Source organism: Seriola aureovittata, chromosome 11 (genome assembly GCF_021018895.1).
Source record: "Seriola aureovittata isolate HTS-2021-v1 ecotype China chromosome 11, ASM2101889v1, whole genome shotgun sequence".
Taxonomy (NCBI): domain Eukaryota; kingdom Metazoa; phylum Chordata; class Actinopteri; order Carangiformes; family Carangidae; genus Seriola; species Seriola aureovittata.
Genome location: NC_079374.1, coordinates 5,600,148 through 5,622,629, shown reverse-complemented (window position 1 = coordinate 5,622,629; position 22,482 = coordinate 5,600,148). Strand labels below are relative to the sequence as shown.

General features: G+C 41.7%; 1 protein-coding gene across 1 annotated transcript in view; it reads right to left on the bottom strand.

Annotated features, from left to right (window-relative positions):
- The window catches only part of slc49a4 (solute carrier family 49 member 4), a 47,197-nt gene that overhangs the window by 19,420 nt on the left and 5,295 nt on the right, over positions 1–22,482 (bottom strand). The window contains exons 3-6 of the mRNA XM_056390264.1: positions 13,639–13,910; positions 12,767–12,896; positions 7,377–7,485; positions 616–683 (exon numbers count right to left, since the gene is read on the bottom strand). Of these exons, the coding sequence (XP_056246239.1) occupies positions 616–683; positions 7,377–7,485; positions 12,767–12,896; positions 13,639–13,910 (579 nt within the window). The remainder of the gene's footprint in view (positions 1–615; positions 684–7,376; positions 7,486–12,766; positions 12,897–13,638; positions 13,911–22,482) is intronic.

Sequence of the window (22,482 nt, the reverse complement as noted above, 5' to 3'; positions counted from 1 at the left end):
TGCGTTACACCAGGTATGCATTCATGCCGGGAACAGGTGGAACACAGAAAGCCAACTAGAACTGTCATTATGCTAACTACATAGGGATCTACATCTGAGGTTGCTCAAATGTCTGGTTTTCTGACCATCCTTGAGACAACTCTACATCGAGGTCTACACGGGTTACACAGAGAAGGCCTGCAAATGTAAATGAGGGGTTACAGTAAATGTCTGTTTTCTAATTTGATGCCTCACCGGGTCCATCAAGTTTTCACTGAGCTGTGTGGCCTGATAATCAGACTGAATTACCATTTTGTTTTCACTTAAACACTGAGAAAATTAGACATCAGGGGTGGGGGGGGGGGGGTTCAGGGGTCTGGAACCAGGCAAGGGTGGCACTATGTTCTCTTTTGAAAGTTACATAATAACATGGATGAGAGGGCTGGGTATAGACTACCCAGGTCCATGGCGTTTGTTTGTGGGAGAAGTTAATTAACAAGCCCATTCTAGGGAAGTCTGGATATGCACAGGTCTTAGCAGTCTCAACTTGCTGAGGAAATCTTACCATACAACTGCAACCACTCAGTGGTCACAAAGTGAGAGACTTACATCATTGAAAAACAAGGTATAGCTTACCTGGCCATTGCCACTCCAAACACACAGCCACCAACAGTCGACCAGAAACCAATCCAACCTGCATCCACCTGTATAAAAAAAGAAAAGATAAAGAGGATGGTGGATTAAAAAAACAATAAAGTAAGAGAGAAAGAAAAAAGGAGAAGAGAAGGGGAGAGAGTCATGAAGCAAAGGGAAGATTATTCAGTGTTCAACATGCAATTCATGACTGTGGGGACAGAGCCAGACAGAGAGCAAGCACTAAGTGTCTGAAGTCTGCTGAGGACTGTCAGTCAGTGTGTCTGGCAAATTGTCGGGCAGCATTGCTATAAGAACAGCTGTGCGTGTGTGTGTGTGTGTGTGTGTGGGTGTGTGTGTAAGACCATTGTCCTTTCTTATTTATCCTGGTGAAGGCCAACACATACACTGCCATAAACTCAGGAGAAACAACGCTATGGCCAAGGGACTGCAGCAGAATCAATGCGAGGTGAAGTGTACCACACGTACGCACGCACACACACACACACACACACACACACACACACTCACACACAAAACCAATCAGCTTGTGGCACCCAGGCGAGAACGTCTCCGGGTGCCAATGAAGGTGTTTGGTTCCCATCCATCTCCCCGAGGCAATAACTCACATTCAACCAAATTCAACCAGATGGAAGATGAGACAGCAAGGGAGCAGAATCTAAAGCAGGATCTGATGCTTTTTGCTTAATCATACTCTGCAACGACCTGTCAGGAAACTCTATAATGAAGAAAAGTGGACTATCAAAGTTATTAAATGTAAAATGTATTCTGGCTGAGTAAGTGATGAATGCCAAAATGTTATTATATTTGATCTAAATTACACTCCTCTAAGTGTTCTGTGCCGGCCAGCCGCCTGTAATATGCTAAAAACTCATCGGGAAGGCACGCATGGCTTGAGGTGAGGCGAAATGCACCTCCCCAGTAAATGGCGCTGATCAAAACATTTGATTCACAAACATTTTAAACTCCCACTACCCTATTGGCCCGTATAACTGCTGCTTATTATCTATGTAGGCTGTGCAGCACCAATGTAAGGGCTTCTAAGGCGTATAATGCCACATTGGTTTGTGCACCAATTTAGGAAGCTAAACATAAATTGCTTGCCAAGACATTTCAATTCTGAGATGCAAATTACTATGTTTCATGTGCGGGTGGAGAGGTAATTAACTGCAGTATTCTTAGTGCCTTGAAACCCTAAAAAAAGGACAGATTTGAAGCTTAATCATGTCTGCTATATTGCGATTGTGTCAATAAGCTGGAGATGACTAGTGCTAGGGAAGGGAAAGCCAGGTCTTCTGGCTCTTGACACATTAACGTGTTTGAGTTCCTTAATTTTTCTCTCTGAATCTCTTGTTATAAGCCATTTTAAGCCAATAATCAAAGACCTTATCCTTAGCTTTAGTTCAACATGGTATTCCTCCTTCAAGTCACTTCATGTAATCCCAGAAAATCCACAAAACAGTCTTCAGTAGAAAGCAAGTGTTCTGTGTGAAGGCAGAACATGCATTCTAATAAAGTTAAACACTGCTCTGGAACTTAGTAATGGAATAAAAACAGCAATCGCACTAAAAAGGAAGCAGGACACATTGGATCAGTCTGTAGTTCTGTGCATTATAAATGGCTCATCTCCATTAAGAGAACAATTACACATGACTGATGATCACAGTGCAGTACCTGTTTCCCGAGTCATACTCATTATGGTAATACTAAGGTCTGCGCTCAATCCTTCTGTCTGCCTGTCTGGCACATTTCCACTCAAACGCCAGGAGTGCAGTGTTTTTATAAGAGCCTTTACTATCCCACTTCTTCATCAAATCCAAACCAATAATTATGCACCTTAGCATTGTCAAACCATCTCACTGTCCTTTTGTGTTTCAATGGCACTTCGGGTCCTGGTCTCACCCTAACTTATACCTCCTACCTAATACAATTATAGTCACGTACAACCCATTCATCCAATCTTGTTTCATTGACTGGACTCTGGGTTTGACAACTCCCAACTAAAATTAGCTTTTTTGATGAGAAAATGTTGGAAACATTTCTTTGCGGTTCTGGTCCATGTTGACATGACTGCATTAGATCACATCTGCAGCTTTGTCAGCTGCACATTCATGCTGCCAATCTCCTGTTCTACCCCAAAGGTGTTCTGCTGGAATCAGATCTGGTGACCGGGGAGGCCACTGAACAACACAGAACTTGTTCATGAAACCAGTCAGATGACTTTTGATTTGTAACATGGTGCATTATCACACTGGAAGTAGCCATTAGAGGATGGTAAATTGTGACCATAAAGGGACACACGTTGTCAGCAACAATACTCAGGCTGTGGAATTCAAACCATGATTGATTGCTATTAAGGGACCAAAGTGTGACAAGAAAACATTCCCCGCACCATTACACCACTAGCAGCAGCCTGGACTGTTGACACAGGGCAGGTTGGGTCCATGGATTCATGCTGTTGATGCCAAATTACCCTCCCATCTGCTGCCTCAGCAGAAATCCAGATTCATCACACCAGGATATGTTTTTGCGGTCTTCAACTGTCCGGTTTTGGCGAGCCTGAGCCTGAGCACGCAGCAGCCTTACGTTTCTGTTCTTGGCTGACAAGACTAGAACCTGACGTGGTCTTCCGCTGTTGTATCCCATCTGCCACGAGGTTCAATGTGTTGTGCATTCCGAGATGGTTCTCTGCTCGCCACGGTCGTGATTGGTGGTTATCTGCGTTGTTGTAGCCTTTCTATCAGCTCTGGCCACTCTCCTCTGACCTCTCAACAAAAATTCATTTACATCCACAGAACTGCCGCTCACTGGATGTTTTTTTTTTTTTTGTCTTTGGCACCATTCTGAGTAACAACTCTGGAGACTATGTGAAAATCCCAGATCAGCAGTTTCAGAAATACTCAAACCTGGCAGCAACAATCATGCCACGGACAAAGTCACTGAGATCCCATTTTTTCCTCATTCTGATATTTGATGTGAACATTAACTGAATCATCAACTGAAGTGGGTTTAAAGGTGTCCCTAATAAAGTTCTCAGTGAGTTTCTGTACAAATAACAGCCAGAGCCTTCCTCTATAGAGAGGTTTTCAGGAGAGAACTCCAGTTTCCCTGATGCAGGCAAGGTCACTTCTTGGATGTACCATGTCAACATGAAGTGAGCACATGTTCCCAAAGTGTGCCTGAATCTGTATCCTATACTTCCCTTTCATTTCTTCTAGAGTCCATCCCTGGTGTTTACGTTGCACTCAAACTCAAATGTCACTCCAAAACAAGAGCTAGGAGCTGAGGAGTTGGTGTGGGACTTGGTTGTAACACCTAGTCATGGTAGTTGCCAATTACTCTTTCCACCACTGCTTCACCCAGGATCCACCCAGTTTCCTAAACATACATTTCCTAGACATTTTCAAGACAGAGGCAAGAGTAAAAACCCCCCTAAAGCTTTCAAAGTGTGCATTCAGAATGCTATGGGTGACATCACAGTTGCTGTCTACATGTTTAACTGACGGTGTGTTTGCAGTCTCTTTAGGCTGTTGTTTATTTCCATCGATGTTCACACTGGCCTTGTATTTATGAAGCCACTAACATGAAAAATTTGAAATCCATTTCCATGTGCCTTCAAAAAGCCCAATACTTGGTCACCCTCAAGTTACTACAGTCAGTTTTTGCATCACTCAAAACCCTGCTAACTTTCCTAGCATAGTGTCAGTCAGACCACTGCGTCTCCTCCTGCTGCGCCATTTGCCAGCCAGCCGATCCCTGCATGTCTCTGTTCGTCTGCCTTTCATTTATTTAAATCAACCCTTGCAAGTTTCTTCCTGGTTATATTTAGCCAATGTTCTCCCCCGGTCGCAGCAGGACATGGCTTAGTGCTGGATCACTTTTTGTCATTTGTAGTGTGCGTGTTTTTACCACTGTGATTGTTTTAGGACCCTCAGCTGTGGATTGGGCACAAGTTTGTTTTTCCAAATCAGTTTTAGAGAGTAGACAGCAGCATTTGTCTCATCCGACGACAACTATACATGCTGCCTCACAGCAGCCATGGTCACCTCTCAATCAGACCACATGGCTAGCTGAAAAAACAGATGACAGAAGCGTCTTTATCTTTGGGGAAGAACCCTGAAGAACAGCTCAAAGAAAAATGCTGTAAAAAGATGGGGAGGGAGGGCAGAGAGGGGAGGGAAGATGAAGCGAAATCTGGAAACACACTAAAGATAAATGACTGCATGAAGCAGAGGTAGAAGAAAGTTGTCAAGTGTGTGCATTTCAGAACACTGAAAAAAGCATTTGGTATTTGCAGTACAGAAGTCATTATTCGAAAATAAGCGTGACAGCGTGCAGCTCCAGACCGGCTTCTGTGAGAGGGAGAAGAGATGGACAGGAAAGGGAGGGAAAGAAAGAGATCTCCAAAAGTAGATGAAAACCTCCAACTAGGGCAGAGTGGAAATAAACCAAGATGGCTGGAAGTTGGCTCGTAGGTGGGATGTATTGCATCAGATCCAAGTGTGGCCTGTGAGCATAAATGAAGGGATTTAAGTGATGCACTTAGGCGAAAAACGAGCGCACTTGCATCCCACCCATTTGCAGCAGGATCTGGTCTGCATAGATAGTGCCAGCGTGAGGCACGCTTTATATCATAACAGACTGACACAGGCTTCACAATCAGGATGACCTTTGCTCCCGTACAATGCAGCAATTATCCGCAAAGGAAAGGAGTACCAAGGTATACACATCTGCTTGTGAGTACACTTTCATGTAACCACCCACCTGCTTCAAAATGAACATATTATGGGAAACCACGAGGAAATTAATAGAAAGTATGAAATTGCCCTCTTGCTATCATCTTTTTGGTGCCTTGGCCTGAGGCTCTTACTGCATATTTTAAATTACCAGACAAACAGTCAGACTCAGTAGCATTTTTCAGGGATGAGAGGAAGATAACAAAAGGGAACAGAGCAGAGCAAAAATGTTTGTTCCAGTGCAAGTGCATGGGAGCTCATGGTGAGAAAGAGGGAAAAGGTCTACACACATCACATCTTGTGCAACATCTCTCTGCACTGTTTTTGGATCTGACAGAATCAACAAAGCTTACAGCAGATAGGAAAGCGGGATAAGTTAAACCTATGATTTGGATCTGCGGAGGCATAGTGAGCTTAAAAAGAAGACGCTGTGTTTGCTTTTCCTCAGTTTAACTTGACTTTAAGAACAAACATCTCCATGTCTGAAGAACAAAGAACATTTCCAGAACTCTTCTTAATACTCTTCCATTTCACCATGTTTGGATGCATCGCTGTTCTGGTCCATTCATTTTCTAAGCTCCAAGTTTTGTACCCATGAGATATCCTGTAACATAGCTCACCTCACTGCAACAGACTTTTATTCTTAACACACTTTTATCTCCTTAACTAGCATGGATAAAAGGAATGTGGAGGAGAGGAAAAAAATCTTTTGAGAACAAATGAAATCTAAGAACAATTTGGTATGCGCTCTGCTACCTCTTGACAGGGGTATAAAGATAGAGGTGTGACGAGAAGTGTCTCATCCTTCGCTCTCCTGTGTGTGATCTCCTCTCAAGCAGCACCTGTCTGATGATAACCTTGAAAAGATCCTCCCTTTGTCTTTCGACATACTGCTGTGTTGAGACCTGGAAGATGGAAATGATACAGACCTTCTTCTCCAAGCTGCACCACACAACCCCCCCCCCCCCCCCCCCCAACTCAACTTGCCTTCCTCTTTTGTCTGTCTCAGACTGAAGATTGAAAGCAGGCATGCAAATGATGAATTGCAGTTGATTGGGCCCCTTCACAAAAGACGGACAGAAGTGCTGAGTGTGATTAACAATCATTTCCCTCTTTTATTTTTAGGTCGCTAGAAATATGGCTGAATCTGTTTTTTGTACGGTGAAGGACATCGTTTTTGAACTTTAAAGTGTATTCAAAAGAGGGTAAGAGCGAGTTAATAAAGCACTGCAGAAAAGTTCAGCTGTCAGGAGGCCTTCTACACGGAAATACACTTTCTCATTATAGTACAGGAACCTTGGGGTTAATTATCCCTCAGCATCTCCAGTATTTCAGATCTGCTTTAAAATGCAATGTGTGCTTTCTGTGCGTTGACTCTAAGGAGCATCGACAAATAACAGGCATCACTCTCTTGAAGGCATGACGACTTTCTTCAAGACACAACCAGGAGGCCGAAGAGAAATCTTACTGGATATTTATCCCATTGTTCATCTGAGTGGGCTACACTTGCGTAAAGATCTGCAAATAGCTGGCACAGTGAGGGTTTTCAAAACGGGAAAATCAAACCCGGTGAATGGAATGATAAGCTACTCGCGCTGCTTCGTTTTTTATGCAGAAATACACGATGGCTGTCTTTTCATTCTATTCTTGGGTGCAACATCCACCTAAAGGGTAACCAAGATGAAAGGTAAAGTGTTGAGCAGAATAAGTGCTGACCTAGTCTGCACATTTTCACAAAAAGCGGCCAAAATAGCAGTATTGACTACGGATTGTTCCTTTTTGATGGAGTGGTGTTTGGAAAGTCTTCCCACACAAACATTTCTTGGCAAAGTGTGCACTGGAAAAAAAAGCCCACTCATAGCTACTATATTCAGTGCTGTTAGTGACCTTGGTTTACTGATGTTCTTTTTATCCAAACCTAATACATTACCAAGATTAAAGGTGATATGTCATTCTGTGTGTGTGTGTGTGTGTGTGTGTGTGTGTGTGTGTGTGTGAGATACCTACCTGACTGACTTTGGCTGGTGTAAGGACCATGTCAAGGACTCCTGCCCAGCCGGCAATCACTCCTGTGGGGACTGCATAGGCCAGCGCTATCATCAGGAACCGCAGGTTACTAAAGGGGACAAACCCACATTAGAGATTCAAGATTGATGCACTCTCAACAAAGTCTTGTGACTAAGTTGTTTGTGTACTGATTCTCCCAGCAATATGAATATGGCTGAGTTCTCTGACCATGTGTGTCTTGGAACCATTAGATTAGAATAATATCCATAACATTAACCTTAAATCTTCTATATCTTCTATAATCTTCTCTAATCTTCTATGCTGCACAACACATCATTCTGTGAAAGGACAGAGGGTCACTATGCTAGCCTCTAGTTTATTTTTTAACTACAGCCACTGACTAAAGTTCTGTAAAAACATACTGTTAAAATCAAGTACAGTCCACATCCTAACAGCTCTGGCCTGAGATGAAAGAGTGAAAGCAACATAATGAAATTCCTCCTTCCCCTCCTGTTCGCTGGTGTTTGGAGGTCTGCCATCAGCTCCAGGTCTTTTTTACTAGTCTTCCCTATACTGTGCGCACACACACACACACACACACACACACACACAATTCCTCCTGCTTCTGTCACAGCAAAAGATCTATCCTTATGCAGAGTGTAGTGACAGAGAGATAAGCATCTATCTGCACATAGTGGGCAGAGCTGCCAAAATAAAGCTGAGGTGTCACAGAGGGCAACATGCACCTAAACTGAACAATACGGTCCAAAGCTGCTCTCCAAGCTCCATGGTCGTGTGGCGTTCAACAGATGGAGTGAGATGTCCTCTAATTCATTCACTGCATCAGTGAATTGATAATAAATTATATATCATAAAAGACTCTGGTTTCCGCAATAACAAATCAAACACCTCAAAAACCTCCCTGAAGCTGAAACCGGTACCACGGTAACTGTGATTATTACAGCAACTACTGCGGCTGACTCTCAGTATATTCAGCATCAGCATATTTAAAAAGTGTGGAAACATTGGTTTATTTGTTGATATTATTCCCTATAGAATATAATATTCAGTCTTGGGATATAAGTTTAAATGGTAAATTCCAGTTTGATAGCACTGTTTAATGGAACTATTCACACTATTCAGTGAAAATGGGGGAGGACGATTAAAGGTGTTGTCTTATACATGTAAAAGAAATTCTCTCCTGTGTTCCCTGGGATTATTTATATTATATAATTATCTATCAATTATTTTTAGATTAACCAATTAGATATTTAGTCTATAAAACATTAGACTATAATAAAAAATACCTGTTATAATTTCCTAGATCGCCAGGGGATCTTTACATGACCAACAGTTTAAAACCCAAACATATTCAATATATATCCAGTTTATCAAAGTGCTCACATTTGAGAAGCTCAAACCAGAGAATAGTTTGCATTTTGCTTGATGAATGACTTTATTACTGATTATTAAAACTGTCACCAACTATATTTACACTGAGTTTTTAAATCGGGTAATGAAACCAATTATTGCCAATGAATAGTTGCTAATCAAGTTATCAGCTGAAATCAAACTGCACAATAATAGATGAAAACAAGCACCATTTCCCAGCTGTGATAAATGGCTTTAGGCTACAGATATTGTGCTGCAGGGTTTATTACGAGCTGTCTCCTAATATCTCATCAGCTCACAGCGAACTGAAAAAAGAAAACAGATACCTCTGTACACCTAGTTATGTATGCGTATTCAGTGTACAAACAGAGAGTGCATCTCTTTAGGGTATATGGCCCCCCTCCAATCCCATGCAACCCAATTACAATCACTTGGAACACCCAAGCTAATCACCTTCGCCCAATGAGGTGGCTTGCTGATTTAAATCAGTGCCACCTCCTCAACCCCAACAATGTGATTAGAATCACTGGGCGTCTGACAAATGAGGCAGAGCTGGCAGAGCAGGCAGCAGATTCATAGATTGTTTTGTTTCCTTGCTCTCCTCTTTTTTGTTTATGGACACTGTTTAACATTTATTCTCCACCTGCTTTGTTCATTATAATGCAGGCGGTATCCTGAGCAGTATCGTGCAGGGACATCTGGAGAACACTTTTGGCCTCCCGCATCCCTACTATGGCATCAAACGCTCAAACACACTGACAGATCAAGTTCACACACACACTTCAAGTCAGTCTTTGAGTTGCAAACTGTGGGGAGAACTTGTCCCAAGATACATACACTGTACAGCAAAAGCATTGTTGCTTTAAACACATGCACACCCGTCCCCTTTCCTGACACTGGTGTACTTCAGACAATGAATCACTTCTATTTGCAGAATGCTTTGACTCCACAGAAAAACAAACACAGCCTGTCTCTCTACTGCAGCCCTGTCTTGTCCTAAGCAGTATGAAGCTACTTGGCCTTGGAGAGAGAATGGAGGGACGGTCATAAAAGCCCCATGATGGAGCACCCTCTCTGCTTTTCTCCCAGCACCCCTTTCATTAACCTTGCCACAACAGCAGGAAATCGATATCCAGGCACCTTTTTCTCCGTCTGAGAACTTATTTAGATAACCAAATGTAAGCAAGCTACTGGGTAAGAGAGGGGACATTTTTTCCCCTTCCCTTCCTGCTGGTGATGAAATATTTCCGAAGAAGTCACAAAGCTGGCGGCGTCATCAGCTAAGTGCCATTTGTCCTTGGCAGACCCGGCTGGAGATCAATGCATCAAGATGACAACTTTCGAAGCTAAAATGAGTATGACCGGGGAGGGAGGGATCATCAATACTCTAGGCTTAGGGCTGCTTAGCATTCCCTCAGACTGTGATCAGAATACAATGATAACTTTACACCATGTGTAGAGACATTCAGGCTTCTAATTAGACTGCTGCTGTGGAAGCAGATGTGAACAGCTGGAAGCTCTCATCAAGCTGAAGATCATTAACCAGTGCTCATACCCTGACAGGCTAAATGGATGAACAGATACATCAATGGATAGGTATCAGGCGGGCTAACTGGCTAGATGGCTGACACCTGCTGTCATTGTGGAGGGCACAAATTGTTACCATTTTGTCAGCGTCTAGAGAAACAAACTTTACTCGGAATACACCAATCAACAATGATACTGACCTTATTAAGCAGATCAGGTATCATACAGATGCGACTAATCAACTTTAAATACAGTTTCTTCATCAATGTCATTATAAAGTTACCTAATAACGTTAATTAGGTCACGACCAACTTAGTTTTTAGTCCCACTGCCATCCCTGGCCTCATGTTACCTTCCATAAAAATGGTCCACCTCCACCGATAGACACTTGGAAGGAAGTACGCTCAGCGGCACAACTAGTTACATGCTCAGATGCTCTCAACACCTGGAGAGAATTTAAGAGGAAGGACTACAAGCAGGTTTTTCAGAACACCACATATAACAGCTGAAATAAACTCTTCTGCTTCAGGCGACTGGAGGAACTGTGGTGCACAGGTGGGCAACCATACACACACATTCTGCTCATGCGCAAAACTGTAAAATGGTTCCAATCTATTAGGGAAACAATGCATCTTTACACCCCACAAGACCCAAGATTCTCTCTGTTACCTGAAGAGACAGAAGGAAGGAGCCAAAAGTAATTACTCCTGACCCTCCCGCCTACAATTAATAGACACAAAAATTATGAGACAGATATAAAATGTAACAAATTACTCATCATTGAGGCTTCAAAAAACCCAAATTTATTAAGAGATGGAGCCCAGCCATGACATTACTAATGCAATAAAATAAGCTTTCATCTTTATCACTTCACTTTCCTCACCAGCTAATCATCTACTCTGATGTTTGGACTGGGCAAGTAGAATAAAGTGGGTTTATGAGGGAATTTTACTTGACAACAGCTTCCTGTTATACACTGAGATGTGGCCAATGAACACAGTGAGAGTTAATGTGCTGTAAAACCAAAACAATGGGCGAAACAAGACTATAAAATGTAGAAATATTAATTAGTGGAGCTTTAAATTTTAATTCTTTTGCCTGACGTGTTTCTGTTATTATGTCTACCTCCTGTATGAGTGCACATGGACACAAAGACTTAAAAGTCACTTTTCCTCCATGTCCAGTCCCTTCAGAAGAATTCTAAGGCTTGATGCTGCTGGACCGAGATACAACATGCTGCCCAAACAGGTCGCTGGAAGGCTGCCTATCAGAAGTGGAACAGAAACCCTCTTAGCTGGATGGCCTAGTTAAGTTGGCCAGTCTGCATATGTATGTGGATGTGTGTGCATCTTTCCAAAACTATGCATTAGGTTGATATCTGCCTGCTCCCTGTCATCTATCTGAGGGAGCTCTTTCAGCGAGTTAAGCCCATCTACGCTGGTCAGAGGCCTATGAAAATCCTGGTGCAGTAGTGAAGCTGTTTCTTTCTAAAGGGGACCAAGTGTAGCCAACAAAGCTAGGCCAACTCCCTGGCTGCCATCGCCCAGCTTTCCTCTCCCTTTTCCAGCTCTTTAATCCCTGGCCACTGCCATGGGCCTCATTCCTCCACAAGCCAGGCAAAAGGCAAGACACTCACTCCTCAGGCGATGTTGTTTCCTCATGGCCCAGAGGATAAATATTTCCTCAGTAGAAAGTGTGAGAAGGGGGGTGGAGTGCTGCAGGGTTATAGTGAACTGTGATTCAATCACTGTCTCTAGATTTCCTCTTAGCTCTCCCCTTATCCGTTTCACAGGGAGGAAAAAGACAAAGGTGATGAAACATCAATAACTGCATTCCACTAATACTGAAATTCAAGACCTTGTCATAATATATCATCTCTCGATTTCTGTTACCACATGCATCAATGGTGTTTTGAGAATGTATCGATAACTGAACCTGATGGTATAGATGCAGAGGATGATGCAGTGGATGATGCTGCGACCAATATATTATAGCTTAGTAATTAATCTAGAGGGAAGGCTGGGGTTTCTTTGATAACAACCCAAGCAGATGGTGAGTGGCAGACCCCTTCATTAAGATTCCATATCCTTCTCCAGCGCAAGATTCTGTCACTTTAACTTTCTAAGACAAGAAGCGTGCATTGCATCAGTAAATAAGAAGCCAAACTAGACCAAATGGATTTGTAGACACAGCAGTTATTGAGCACTGAAGTTGCTGCAGAAATCTGCTCCTGACTGCTCTGTTAGAGTCTGATGTCGTAAAACATGACAGCACCTGAAACTAATTTCAAATGCAGCGCTGAAGCTTCACTTGTTTTACACGTCTACACCCAAATTGAATCAAGGACACATCAATTTAGGCATGCTGAATAATGTACTGAAAGAATGGCCTCAACAAACCGTGTCAGATGGTATTGGTCTTTCAGATGACTTTGTGTGTATGTGTGTCAGCATGTGTGAGTCGCTTTTTACCTAAGAAGTCTGCAGATGCTGCTCCTGTAACTGAGTCTCTGGCTCGCAGCGGCCACACTGGGAGGCATCGGTGGGCGTGATGGGAAATAGAGCAGGACTGCCGCAAAAAGCACGGCAATTGCAGTCAACTCTGCCAGAGCACAGCGACACAGATAAAAGAGACATATGTGTTATCTTCATAGATAAGACAGTCAGACCAATTTGACATTTTAAAAAAGGTCACGGTGACATCTCAAAAGTCCTTTAAAACCAGCCTTGGAATGAACACAATGGCCTGCTAGACATGACCATAGACTAAATACATGTCCTTGTAGCACTGGTTGATATATCAACTTATTTCTCTTGGTGAACCAACACATTTTACAGCTCTATGTCATATATGTATGTGTATGTATATCGAGCAGCAGCTGCTTAAAATGAGTTGTCCCCACAATAATCATAATCCTATGGAGAGGTAGCCGGTTTTTCTACTGTGCAAATTTTAAAGTGTTTTCTATGTCTGTCCTTTCTGTCTTTTGATAACCTCCAAAAAACTTTTGGTTCACAAAGGGTGCCTGCTTCGTCCTTTAAAAATAAATAACAATACTACCTTAGGTTAAACAAAAGCCGCAGCCTCAATCTATTACAGCATGCTTGTTTCTCTTTTCAGCGTGCTTTTAATTTTCTGAATCAGTTAAGCATAACAGTCCCAGCAATCTATTTTTCAGAGGGGCGGTTATGAAGATTATAATTGGAGTTTTTTGGTGTTCGTGCAAATATCTTGGATCCCCTCGCCTGATTGTATTTGTGTCCCTTGACGGGGCTGACATGATGTCGAAATGATGTGCTATCGATCCTCCGTGCCCTCAAAGGTTCTCCCCTGCTGTTGGTACCTGCATACATAACCAGCTGGATCCTGTCTCGGATGGAGCTGTCGGAAACTGCTGCTGCCATCGTGGTTGCTGCCTGGGTGTCATTGGGGGCTGGCACTACCATAGGTCCAACTACAAATGAAGCTGCGCCTCCCAGGTAGGAGAAGAGTGAGGCCACAGCCGTTGCCGTAGCTCTCTGGTCAGGAGCGAACCATGTAGTGGAGAGGTAGGGGCCGGCGCTCATTATGGTTGGGCCGGCTAAACCATTCAGAAACTGACCTCCGTGTATCAACCTGTAACAGAGACAGAAGGAGGAAATAGCTTCAAATCTTCACTATAAACAACAAATTAAAAAAAAAAATCACATATTGTAAGGAAGTGGTGTGGTGTAGGTACAAACATCTGTGCGGCACTTTGGACTTTTCTTTGAACAGCAAATATCAATATTAAAAATTATAATTTTCCACAATATAGGGCGTAATTTAGATGTCACGTAAAATAATAATAATTAGGCTAATACATTCGGACACTGACACCAGGCTAAGCTCATCTGGCTAATTAAAGTCTAATTTCAGTTAGCCAGATGTGGAAAATGCAGTTCTCTTAGCTCAGCTGCTTTCAGTTACTATAATCAAGTTTTAGTCTCTGAAAGGTTGAGTCTGCATTGTGTGGCTCCATAATGGCCTTTAAAAGCAACTATCAGTAAAATCATGACAATGTGATTGATATGATATTTAACTTTACATTGTCCCAGAGCAGATGTGAGATTTCCGCTTCCAGCTGTTGCAGGGACACTGCACAAAATCACAAAATCAAAGTTGAGGACTTTTATTTGAATAGGAAAAGTGTAATGCAGGTTTTTCATGATGCGTGTTGACCCTGTAAACCCTTCTTTTGTGTGCAGCCTATTTATAATGCACTGTTAAACAAAGGTAATCAGACATGACTGCAGCAGTGAGCCTGTCATCAGTGTTCATTAAGTTAAAAATAAACATCAAGTAATGATGCATTTCTTATAAAAATCTGATGGAGTAATGACAGGTGAAAGAATGAAAATAAGGTGCAAAATCTCCAGGGAAGTAAGTAACAACCTGGACCTGAGAGAGTCCAAGTTATAGTCTCACTTTCAGACCGAGCTGTGCAAGACAGATGTACTCTGAGATGTCCCCCGATGGCACCAAACCCCTCACCACCACCACCCGGCCCCCTCCTGCACTGTCTAACTGAGACAGCCAGCCGCCAGAGACAGGGCATGGCTGATTGATTGTCTGTGAGCTCAGTAAAGACACCTTTCATTCAGAGCAGTTTGAGACAGCTCAGCAGGGAGAAAAGGAGAAACAAGAAGGAAGGAAGGAAGGAGGGAAAAGGCAGAAAGAGGGAAATTGATGAGGTAGAGAGAGGAGAGGACAAGGAGGGATCCTGGGCTAATTCTAAGTATTTGATGTTCAAAAATATTCAGTATATTCGCGTGCAGATTGTAGGTTTGACAGCTAAGAGTCCCCGCTGATCCTTACTAGATGTTTACCAGCTGCAACAGCATGTGGCTGCTATTGTTTTCATCTTGTGAGTCTGTGTGTTGTGACATCTGTTGTGCCCTTTTAAATATTTTGTTAAAACCAACTGGATGAAATATATCACCAGTTAGTTAAGTGAAATAATTTTGGAAATAATAGATGTAAGAGTATATGACCAGGATATATGATATTCAGTGGTCCCCAACCTGTTCCAGCTCATGGCCTACTTGAAAATAACAAACATCCGACCCCATAACATACGGAGCCCAAATAAAGCCTCAGAGCACTTTTTGTTTTAATGATAACACCCGAACATTTAGGACTGAACTGAAAGCAGGGGAAGCTCAATTCTTCTTTTTTGTTTGACGGGGGAGACACCATCTGTCTCTTGACGCTTTTTCTTTTCATTCTTCCTGTTGCTAACCAGTTAGCCATTTTGATACTCCAGCTTTTGCCATAGATGTAATCTTTTAGTGCACAATCACACTGAGCTAGAAAACAAGTATACAATGTGGCCTGGCAGCAAAGTGGTCCAGCGGGACCCCCTTGCAATACCTTCGCAGACCACCAGTGGGCCCCGGCCCACAAGTTGGGAACCACTGTTCTAAAATATTATTATTAAGATTTAAAATATTATTCAATAAGACCTTGGTTTAAATAAGATGATTGATAAGACTGTTTCAGGATTTGCTGAGACCTTGAGAGACAAATAGCTGCCATCCTTTTGGCATCCATCACTGTCACTGTAAAAAACCATCAATATGACCGTTTTAAAAATTCACCTGTGTGGGGATGACAAGTACATTTAAACACATCACAATACTAGTGCTGATATGACACTGAGGTGTTGGTACTGATACCATAACCAAGTATGAACATGTTTTTCTACAAAACCCTTAAATGTTGTCTAAACACAAGCAGCCACATATGAACTTTATCTACCTAAAATACAGTTTAACACTGGCAAATTATTTTTCTTAAATCAGGAAAATTCTGATCAATGAATATGTAAACATAATTAAAACATGCACATGAATTCAATGCAACGAGAACATTTTGTTTCGGTACCCAAACCTACATTTAGAAAAGCAGCAGTATCTTCAGACATAAAGCAGGCATACACTAGTTTGTTCACTCTTCAGTGTGCTTACACTTCTCTGCCTTCTAACTGTTTCTAACGTTGCTGTCCACTGGGTTCCAGGGTTGACAGATAAATGCGTCATGGCAGAATACAAAGTACCGTGGTCGCTGACAGATTGATTGGAGAATAACTTGTTCACCCTATATCTCCTTCCCACATCTCAGACCTGCTAACATCCCAGCCTACACACCAGCACCCTCCAAAAATATTCTCTGACACTTACTTTTTATTCATCCCACTTCTTATTTCTTTGTAGAGTTCTTTGTAATGTGCCTCAGTCTTTATTGCTAAAAATTATAGATATGTGCACATCCATGATCCTATCTATGAGAATGATTACACACTAGTGTCATGTTTTGATCATGCATGGGAAACATCATTTACATAGAACACAGAATAACCTGGTTATTCATTTCCCTTTATACATAATTCTACCATTATCAAGGTTTCTGATCTGGCCACCTGCGTTGGTGCAGACATGTCTTTGATGTCTCCTCGACAGCCAGCCTCTCTGTCATTTCTCTACCAAGTTGCCGCAGCAGTTGAGGGATGAACCCAGTGTCGGGACACTGCTGCATTCACCGCTATGCTATTTTCTTCTCCATCTTATTACAAGTGATGGAAGACAAGAGTGACAAGCGAGAAAATTTATCCTCCACATAATCAGTGCCACACTGTCATTTCACTTCAGTAAGTTATCATCATTACATCATTTGTCAGTATATATATATTTTTTTTAAAAGTTACCACTTTGTGATTTAGGTCAAAGATGCATCTGCTGTCATGGAAAAAAATATCAGAAACCTTAATACCCCAAACCACAATGTCCAGTCTTTAGTTAGCATATTAGCATATTCAGGTTTGTCAAAATGTGTGTGAAACCAGAGTATGGTTTCTACACCTTAACCTCCAGGTTAACAACAGGGTGTATTAGTGTTAGGGCTGAACGATATGCAAAACAAACTAATAATGTGATTATTATGACAGAGTCACAATTTCAGTTGGAATAGCCATAAAAATGATGATGTTATTTTTAGTAGCACGTTACCTCACACCTGGAGAATATGATTTGTAGGCCAGGGCGTTTCTGTAGCACCACAATGCTTCATTTATGGCATGTTGTGACACATTTTACCTTTATTAAAAAAAAAAAAAAAACTGCAGCTTCTGTGATTTGGATATTGCAATTTCAATTATATTTCAATTGATTGTTCAGCCTTAATTAGTGTGCATAGAAATGTGCTCCATGTTAAGACGCTGTATTTTTGCAGCATACTAAAATGTGACGTCCTTAGCCACAGATATCACTGGATAAAATGAATGCATGACAAAATGGCTTACTGTTAATCACATGTCACATTAGGGTCATTAGAAGCATCTCTCAACATCTGTGACTGGCAGGTTATGTCCTCAAATCAATTGGTGCTTAATTCCAGCGCTAGTTCACGTCAGATTCATTAGCTCTCGATTGGCCAAATCCTCCTGATCCGGTTAATCAGGTGTTGGTGCAGAAAGGAAATACAGAAAATAAGCCGTGCTGGGGCTCTGTAGGACCGAGAGTAAGCACCACTGATCTAACTGCTTGGCATCTCTCCATGATTAAGAAGTTTTTTTGTGGTCTGTCACACTTTGTTAAGTGCAACACTAGGTATATCACTGTGGCTGAGCTCCATTTGGCTGGGCCAGCGTGCCACTTGTTTTGTAATGGCAAGAGTGGAGGCACCATGAGGTGAGACAGCAGGTAGGATGCTGAATCTATATCAGCTGATACTCAAACAGCAGCTGCAGGTGGAAATGGTAGAGGTAGAAATGCTGTAGTAAAGCAATTTAATCTTTTCACAGCTTTTAACTGTTGGAAGAAACGCTATAATACCTTTTCTATTTGGATTCAGCCACCCATCTGAAATATGTGTTTTCCTTTTTACTCTGAATGCTGTTGATTCACATGGTATTTTGTTTACCTGCTGCACAGAGCCGCTGATTCAAGTCGGCATAGGCATCATCTGACACACTGTAATGGAGTGGACACCACGCCCCAACTAGCACAAGCCGGAATTGTGCCAGTCAGGTGCTGGAGCGCCACTTTTGATCACAGTCTCATTTAGGCCTGGGAAGGGTCCAGATATCAGACTGGTCCACCTGTTGTACTTCATCATGTCATTAGGCACAGGGATAACTCCAAACCCAACACTCAAATCCAGTTTGTCTAAACACTGATTATCAAAGCAACTCAAATAATCTGTCTAATTTAAAACAATAACTGTGAATCATTTGAATTTTTCATCAGTGTTAATGCAGTGTCAAAACCTAAATTATACTTTAATCTATATCTTAGTTTTTTTATTCAAGAAAAGAAAACATGTTAACAAAACATGCCAAATATTTTTTTACTGTCGTCCCAACTCCCAACACAAATGGCTGCAACATAAAAATTATAAATTATAAAATTATAGTTAAAACAGGTATATACCATAACCTGACCAACTCAATGACAGCATTCAGTATTACAGCTTTTGAAACTTTGTGTTACAAAGTTTGGTCAGTACTTTCTAAGTACAGAAGTTCATTATCCTGTCTCAGCGTCTATATGATCTCAGGATGGATGTGAGAAAGAAGAAAATTGCCTTTAATGTGACAGGAGATGAGGACAGATGGTGACTAATATGAGGATGAGCGGTCACACGAGGCAGCCGCACTGTGGTGGGAGAAGGAGAGAGAGGGAAGGGTGCAGCTTTTTTTTTTTTCCCCCAACAAGAGATGATTAAGTTAATCAGTATTGATGAACCCTGTCAGACGGAATCTGATCGTGAATGAGACAAAGAAGCCAGCACTGTGGTGAAATCATCTGACTGCTTCTGGTACGCCAGGGCTGACAGACCCAATTCTGCCACAACAGAAAGGCCAGGCCAATTCTGTCTTGAAAATGGCACCACAGCAATTGTCACAGTAATATTACAGCCTGCTGCAGCACCCACAGCATGTTCTGATGTCCAATCAGACAGTGTGAGTGAGTCTGAGATGTCACTGATAGACACTTACTAATCACACAGGTAGTGTTTATTTAAATATATGAGAGAGACAGATGGAGAAAGAGACTGAAAGGGCAAGACAAAAGAGTGAACACTTGAAAACAAAAAAAAAATTGAGGAAGGTAAAAGTTGATGTCTTTGATTTGAGTGCAGACTTAAGCACAGCAAGGTCTAATCAGTGACCACTGATGCAAGAGTGCCTGTTCTGTCCCTGCCTGAACCGCACAAAACAAACACATTCAACTCAACGCTCCTTTTTAAACATAATTGTAGCAGCTACACAGAAGAATCTGGATATAAAGGAGAGGAAGTTCCATTGCTAACACGTTCTCAACTGCCTTTGATTTCTTAAAGAGTCAAAACATAGGCGGTTTACTTCCTTGAGAGGATAGCATAAAAAAGAAGGAGAAAAAAAAGTAATCACATTTCAAACATGAAACGGCATGCGGAACAAACAGATCTGCAGGGGGCTGTCAAGGGAACTTCACTGTTTCTAAACCTGGATAACTGTCGCCACTTGTCTCCCGATCAGGGGAGCAGGAAACTCAAACGCTGCGTTTGATCGCTCTTGCAACGCCCTTGAACTCTACCCATTCGAAATTCTGGTGCCAGCTTCCTTTTCTCTCAGGTCGTCTAAATCGTCATCCAAGCCCATTTTGATATGAAAAAAAAATATCTTGAGAGGCAGCATACACAGCAGCACCACAGGTCACTGAACAAAAGCTCTCACAGCCTGATATTCTTTTATCTCCACTACTGCAAAGCAAAGAGTGACATCTACTGGTGATCCAGGGAGCTGCATGATCATCATATCAGCCTGTACTTTACTGTGATAATCCATTATGTCATCCATTAAAACATGGCTTCAAGAGCAGTGACCTGTTACATTTAATATGCAAATTAAGCTGAACTGTGTCAGAACTAACATTTGCTGTGTGATTCATGTTATCTTGGCTTTCAGTGAGCCATCTTGCTTTCCACTTTGAAAACTGAATCTAAAGAGCTGAAGGTCATGGCTGTGTAGGACTGCTCCCATCATCCACTGGGAAAACAGCTGGCAGCTCTGACCCCGGCAACACACTTTGAACTTTGCACGTGTTTCTTGAGCTCTGCAGACACCAAGATCTGACACATCCTGTTGTATGGCTGGATTCAGGCGAGTGAGATGTCAGTTTGTCAGTTTAAACCACCAGTCCTGACTGTATCCAAACAAGTAGAGGAAGAGGTCTCTTGTTTCTTTGCAGCACTGTTTCTATTTGATTCTACTTCCCCTTTACAGTAAAAGCATCTGGCAATTGTTCGCGCCAATGCTGCTATATATAGATATACTTGAATGGATGGATAAAAGCATCCAATAAATGACGAGTCGAGATGCATCAGTCTTAACTGGAAGGTTATTGAATGAGGGTCAAGAGAGAGGCTGAGCTCAAAGTTACATTTGAGGGAGCTTTGTGGACTTGAAACGAATCTTAATCCGGCCCAATAAATCAACAATTGCTGCTGTACTGCCAACCAAGATCTATCATTAGAAGGGAAACTCAATTTTCCTCATCAAGATGAGTTAACATGGTTAACTCTTCTCCTGTAAAACCATGTGTATAATGCTGTGTGTGTGACTCAGACCCATCTAGGTTAAGTCTGAGAAAAATAACCCCTGATGGTGTCTGGGTATCTGGGTTATCTTATCCAACATTTTGGAGCACTGGAGTACTCTTGTATGAGGTCACTCTGAAAGTTAAAACAATAAAACAACCTGAAATAACCAGTTTGTAAACATTGGCATTATTAATATTTTTGATTTACTGATGAAATTAAAACTCCAAATAGATCGTTATATCATTTCTGGAGGACTTCACATTATTAGGCTCATTAAAAAGAAGTTGAGTTTGCCCAAAACTCTGACCCAGTAATGAGAGGTGTATCTGTGTTTCTCACTGAAATACAGATTTCCCTACAAGACGCTCTTTTGCTCTGTTATTTGTTTCTAGTCTGTATAAGTTAACATTGTAAAACACAACCAGGTCCACATTGTATTGCTATGCAACGCAGTGACCTATACAAGGTCAACAGTCTAACAAAAGTAGTCTGCACATGCACGACGCGTTTATTCTACACGTTGCTACAGTACGAGCGTTTAGAAGTGGACGTCACTCTTGACTGAAAGCTGTGGTTGTGATGCCTCAAGCACATGGAGCGCCAACAAACCAGGATGGTAAAACACATTTCACAGAAAATTGTAAATACTCTTTTTCGACTTAGGTACCTTCACAAGGGAATCGTGATTCTCCTGCCGAATACGCTTTAACTGAATCTTTTTTATTTTCCTTACATTTGGCCTGTATCAATATAACATAAGCTTTTCAGTCCACTGATGACTTTTTTACCGCAGCCTCATGAGACACAGAGCGAAAGAGACCGAGAAACAAATTGATTTATGTGCTTTCTGAAAGCCAAAATCATTTAAAAAATCCTCAAGTCCGTGGAGTGAAAGCAATATGGGACACTGGAGGATTCTGTGGAAAAACAATTTCCTCTATGTATTGATATTTTATGATATACTGCCTCATTGTGCAGCCCAATAGGAATCATTAGATGGATTACTACTCGGAAATATTCAATGAATTTACATTTTTAAAAGGCACATTATAAGGCACATTATAATTGAAATGACCTTCTCTGAGCACTTGCGCTTTCTATAAGAGGAACACTGAACTCATGAGTAAAACAGAGAATTAAACACTAAGAATAATGGGATTCCTTTTATGTTGTCCAGTGATGGCCTGTCAAAGTGCTGTCTGATAAGGGAGGAAACTGGCAGCAAGGACACGAAAAAGAAGTTACAGATCCACACAATATTGAACTGTCTTTCAGAATCCTGCTCTCTGGTAGCCAAATGCTTTCTGGCAATCCCGCTATCCAGTTACAGGTGTGTACTCTGAAGAAAAAGAAACAGAACCCTTGGATCAATACAGCTGAACACAGCATAGCAACCTGAAAAGCCACAACAATAGACCAACATCGCATGTTGTACTGATGTTCATCCAGTGTCCTGTGTTCAGTGAGGTCACTGTAACCTTTGACCATCAAAATCTAAACGTTCATCCTTGAGTCTAAGTGAAAATTTGTGCCAAATTTGAAGAAATTCCCTCAAAAGATAACACCTCCAGCTGGGGCATAAAAG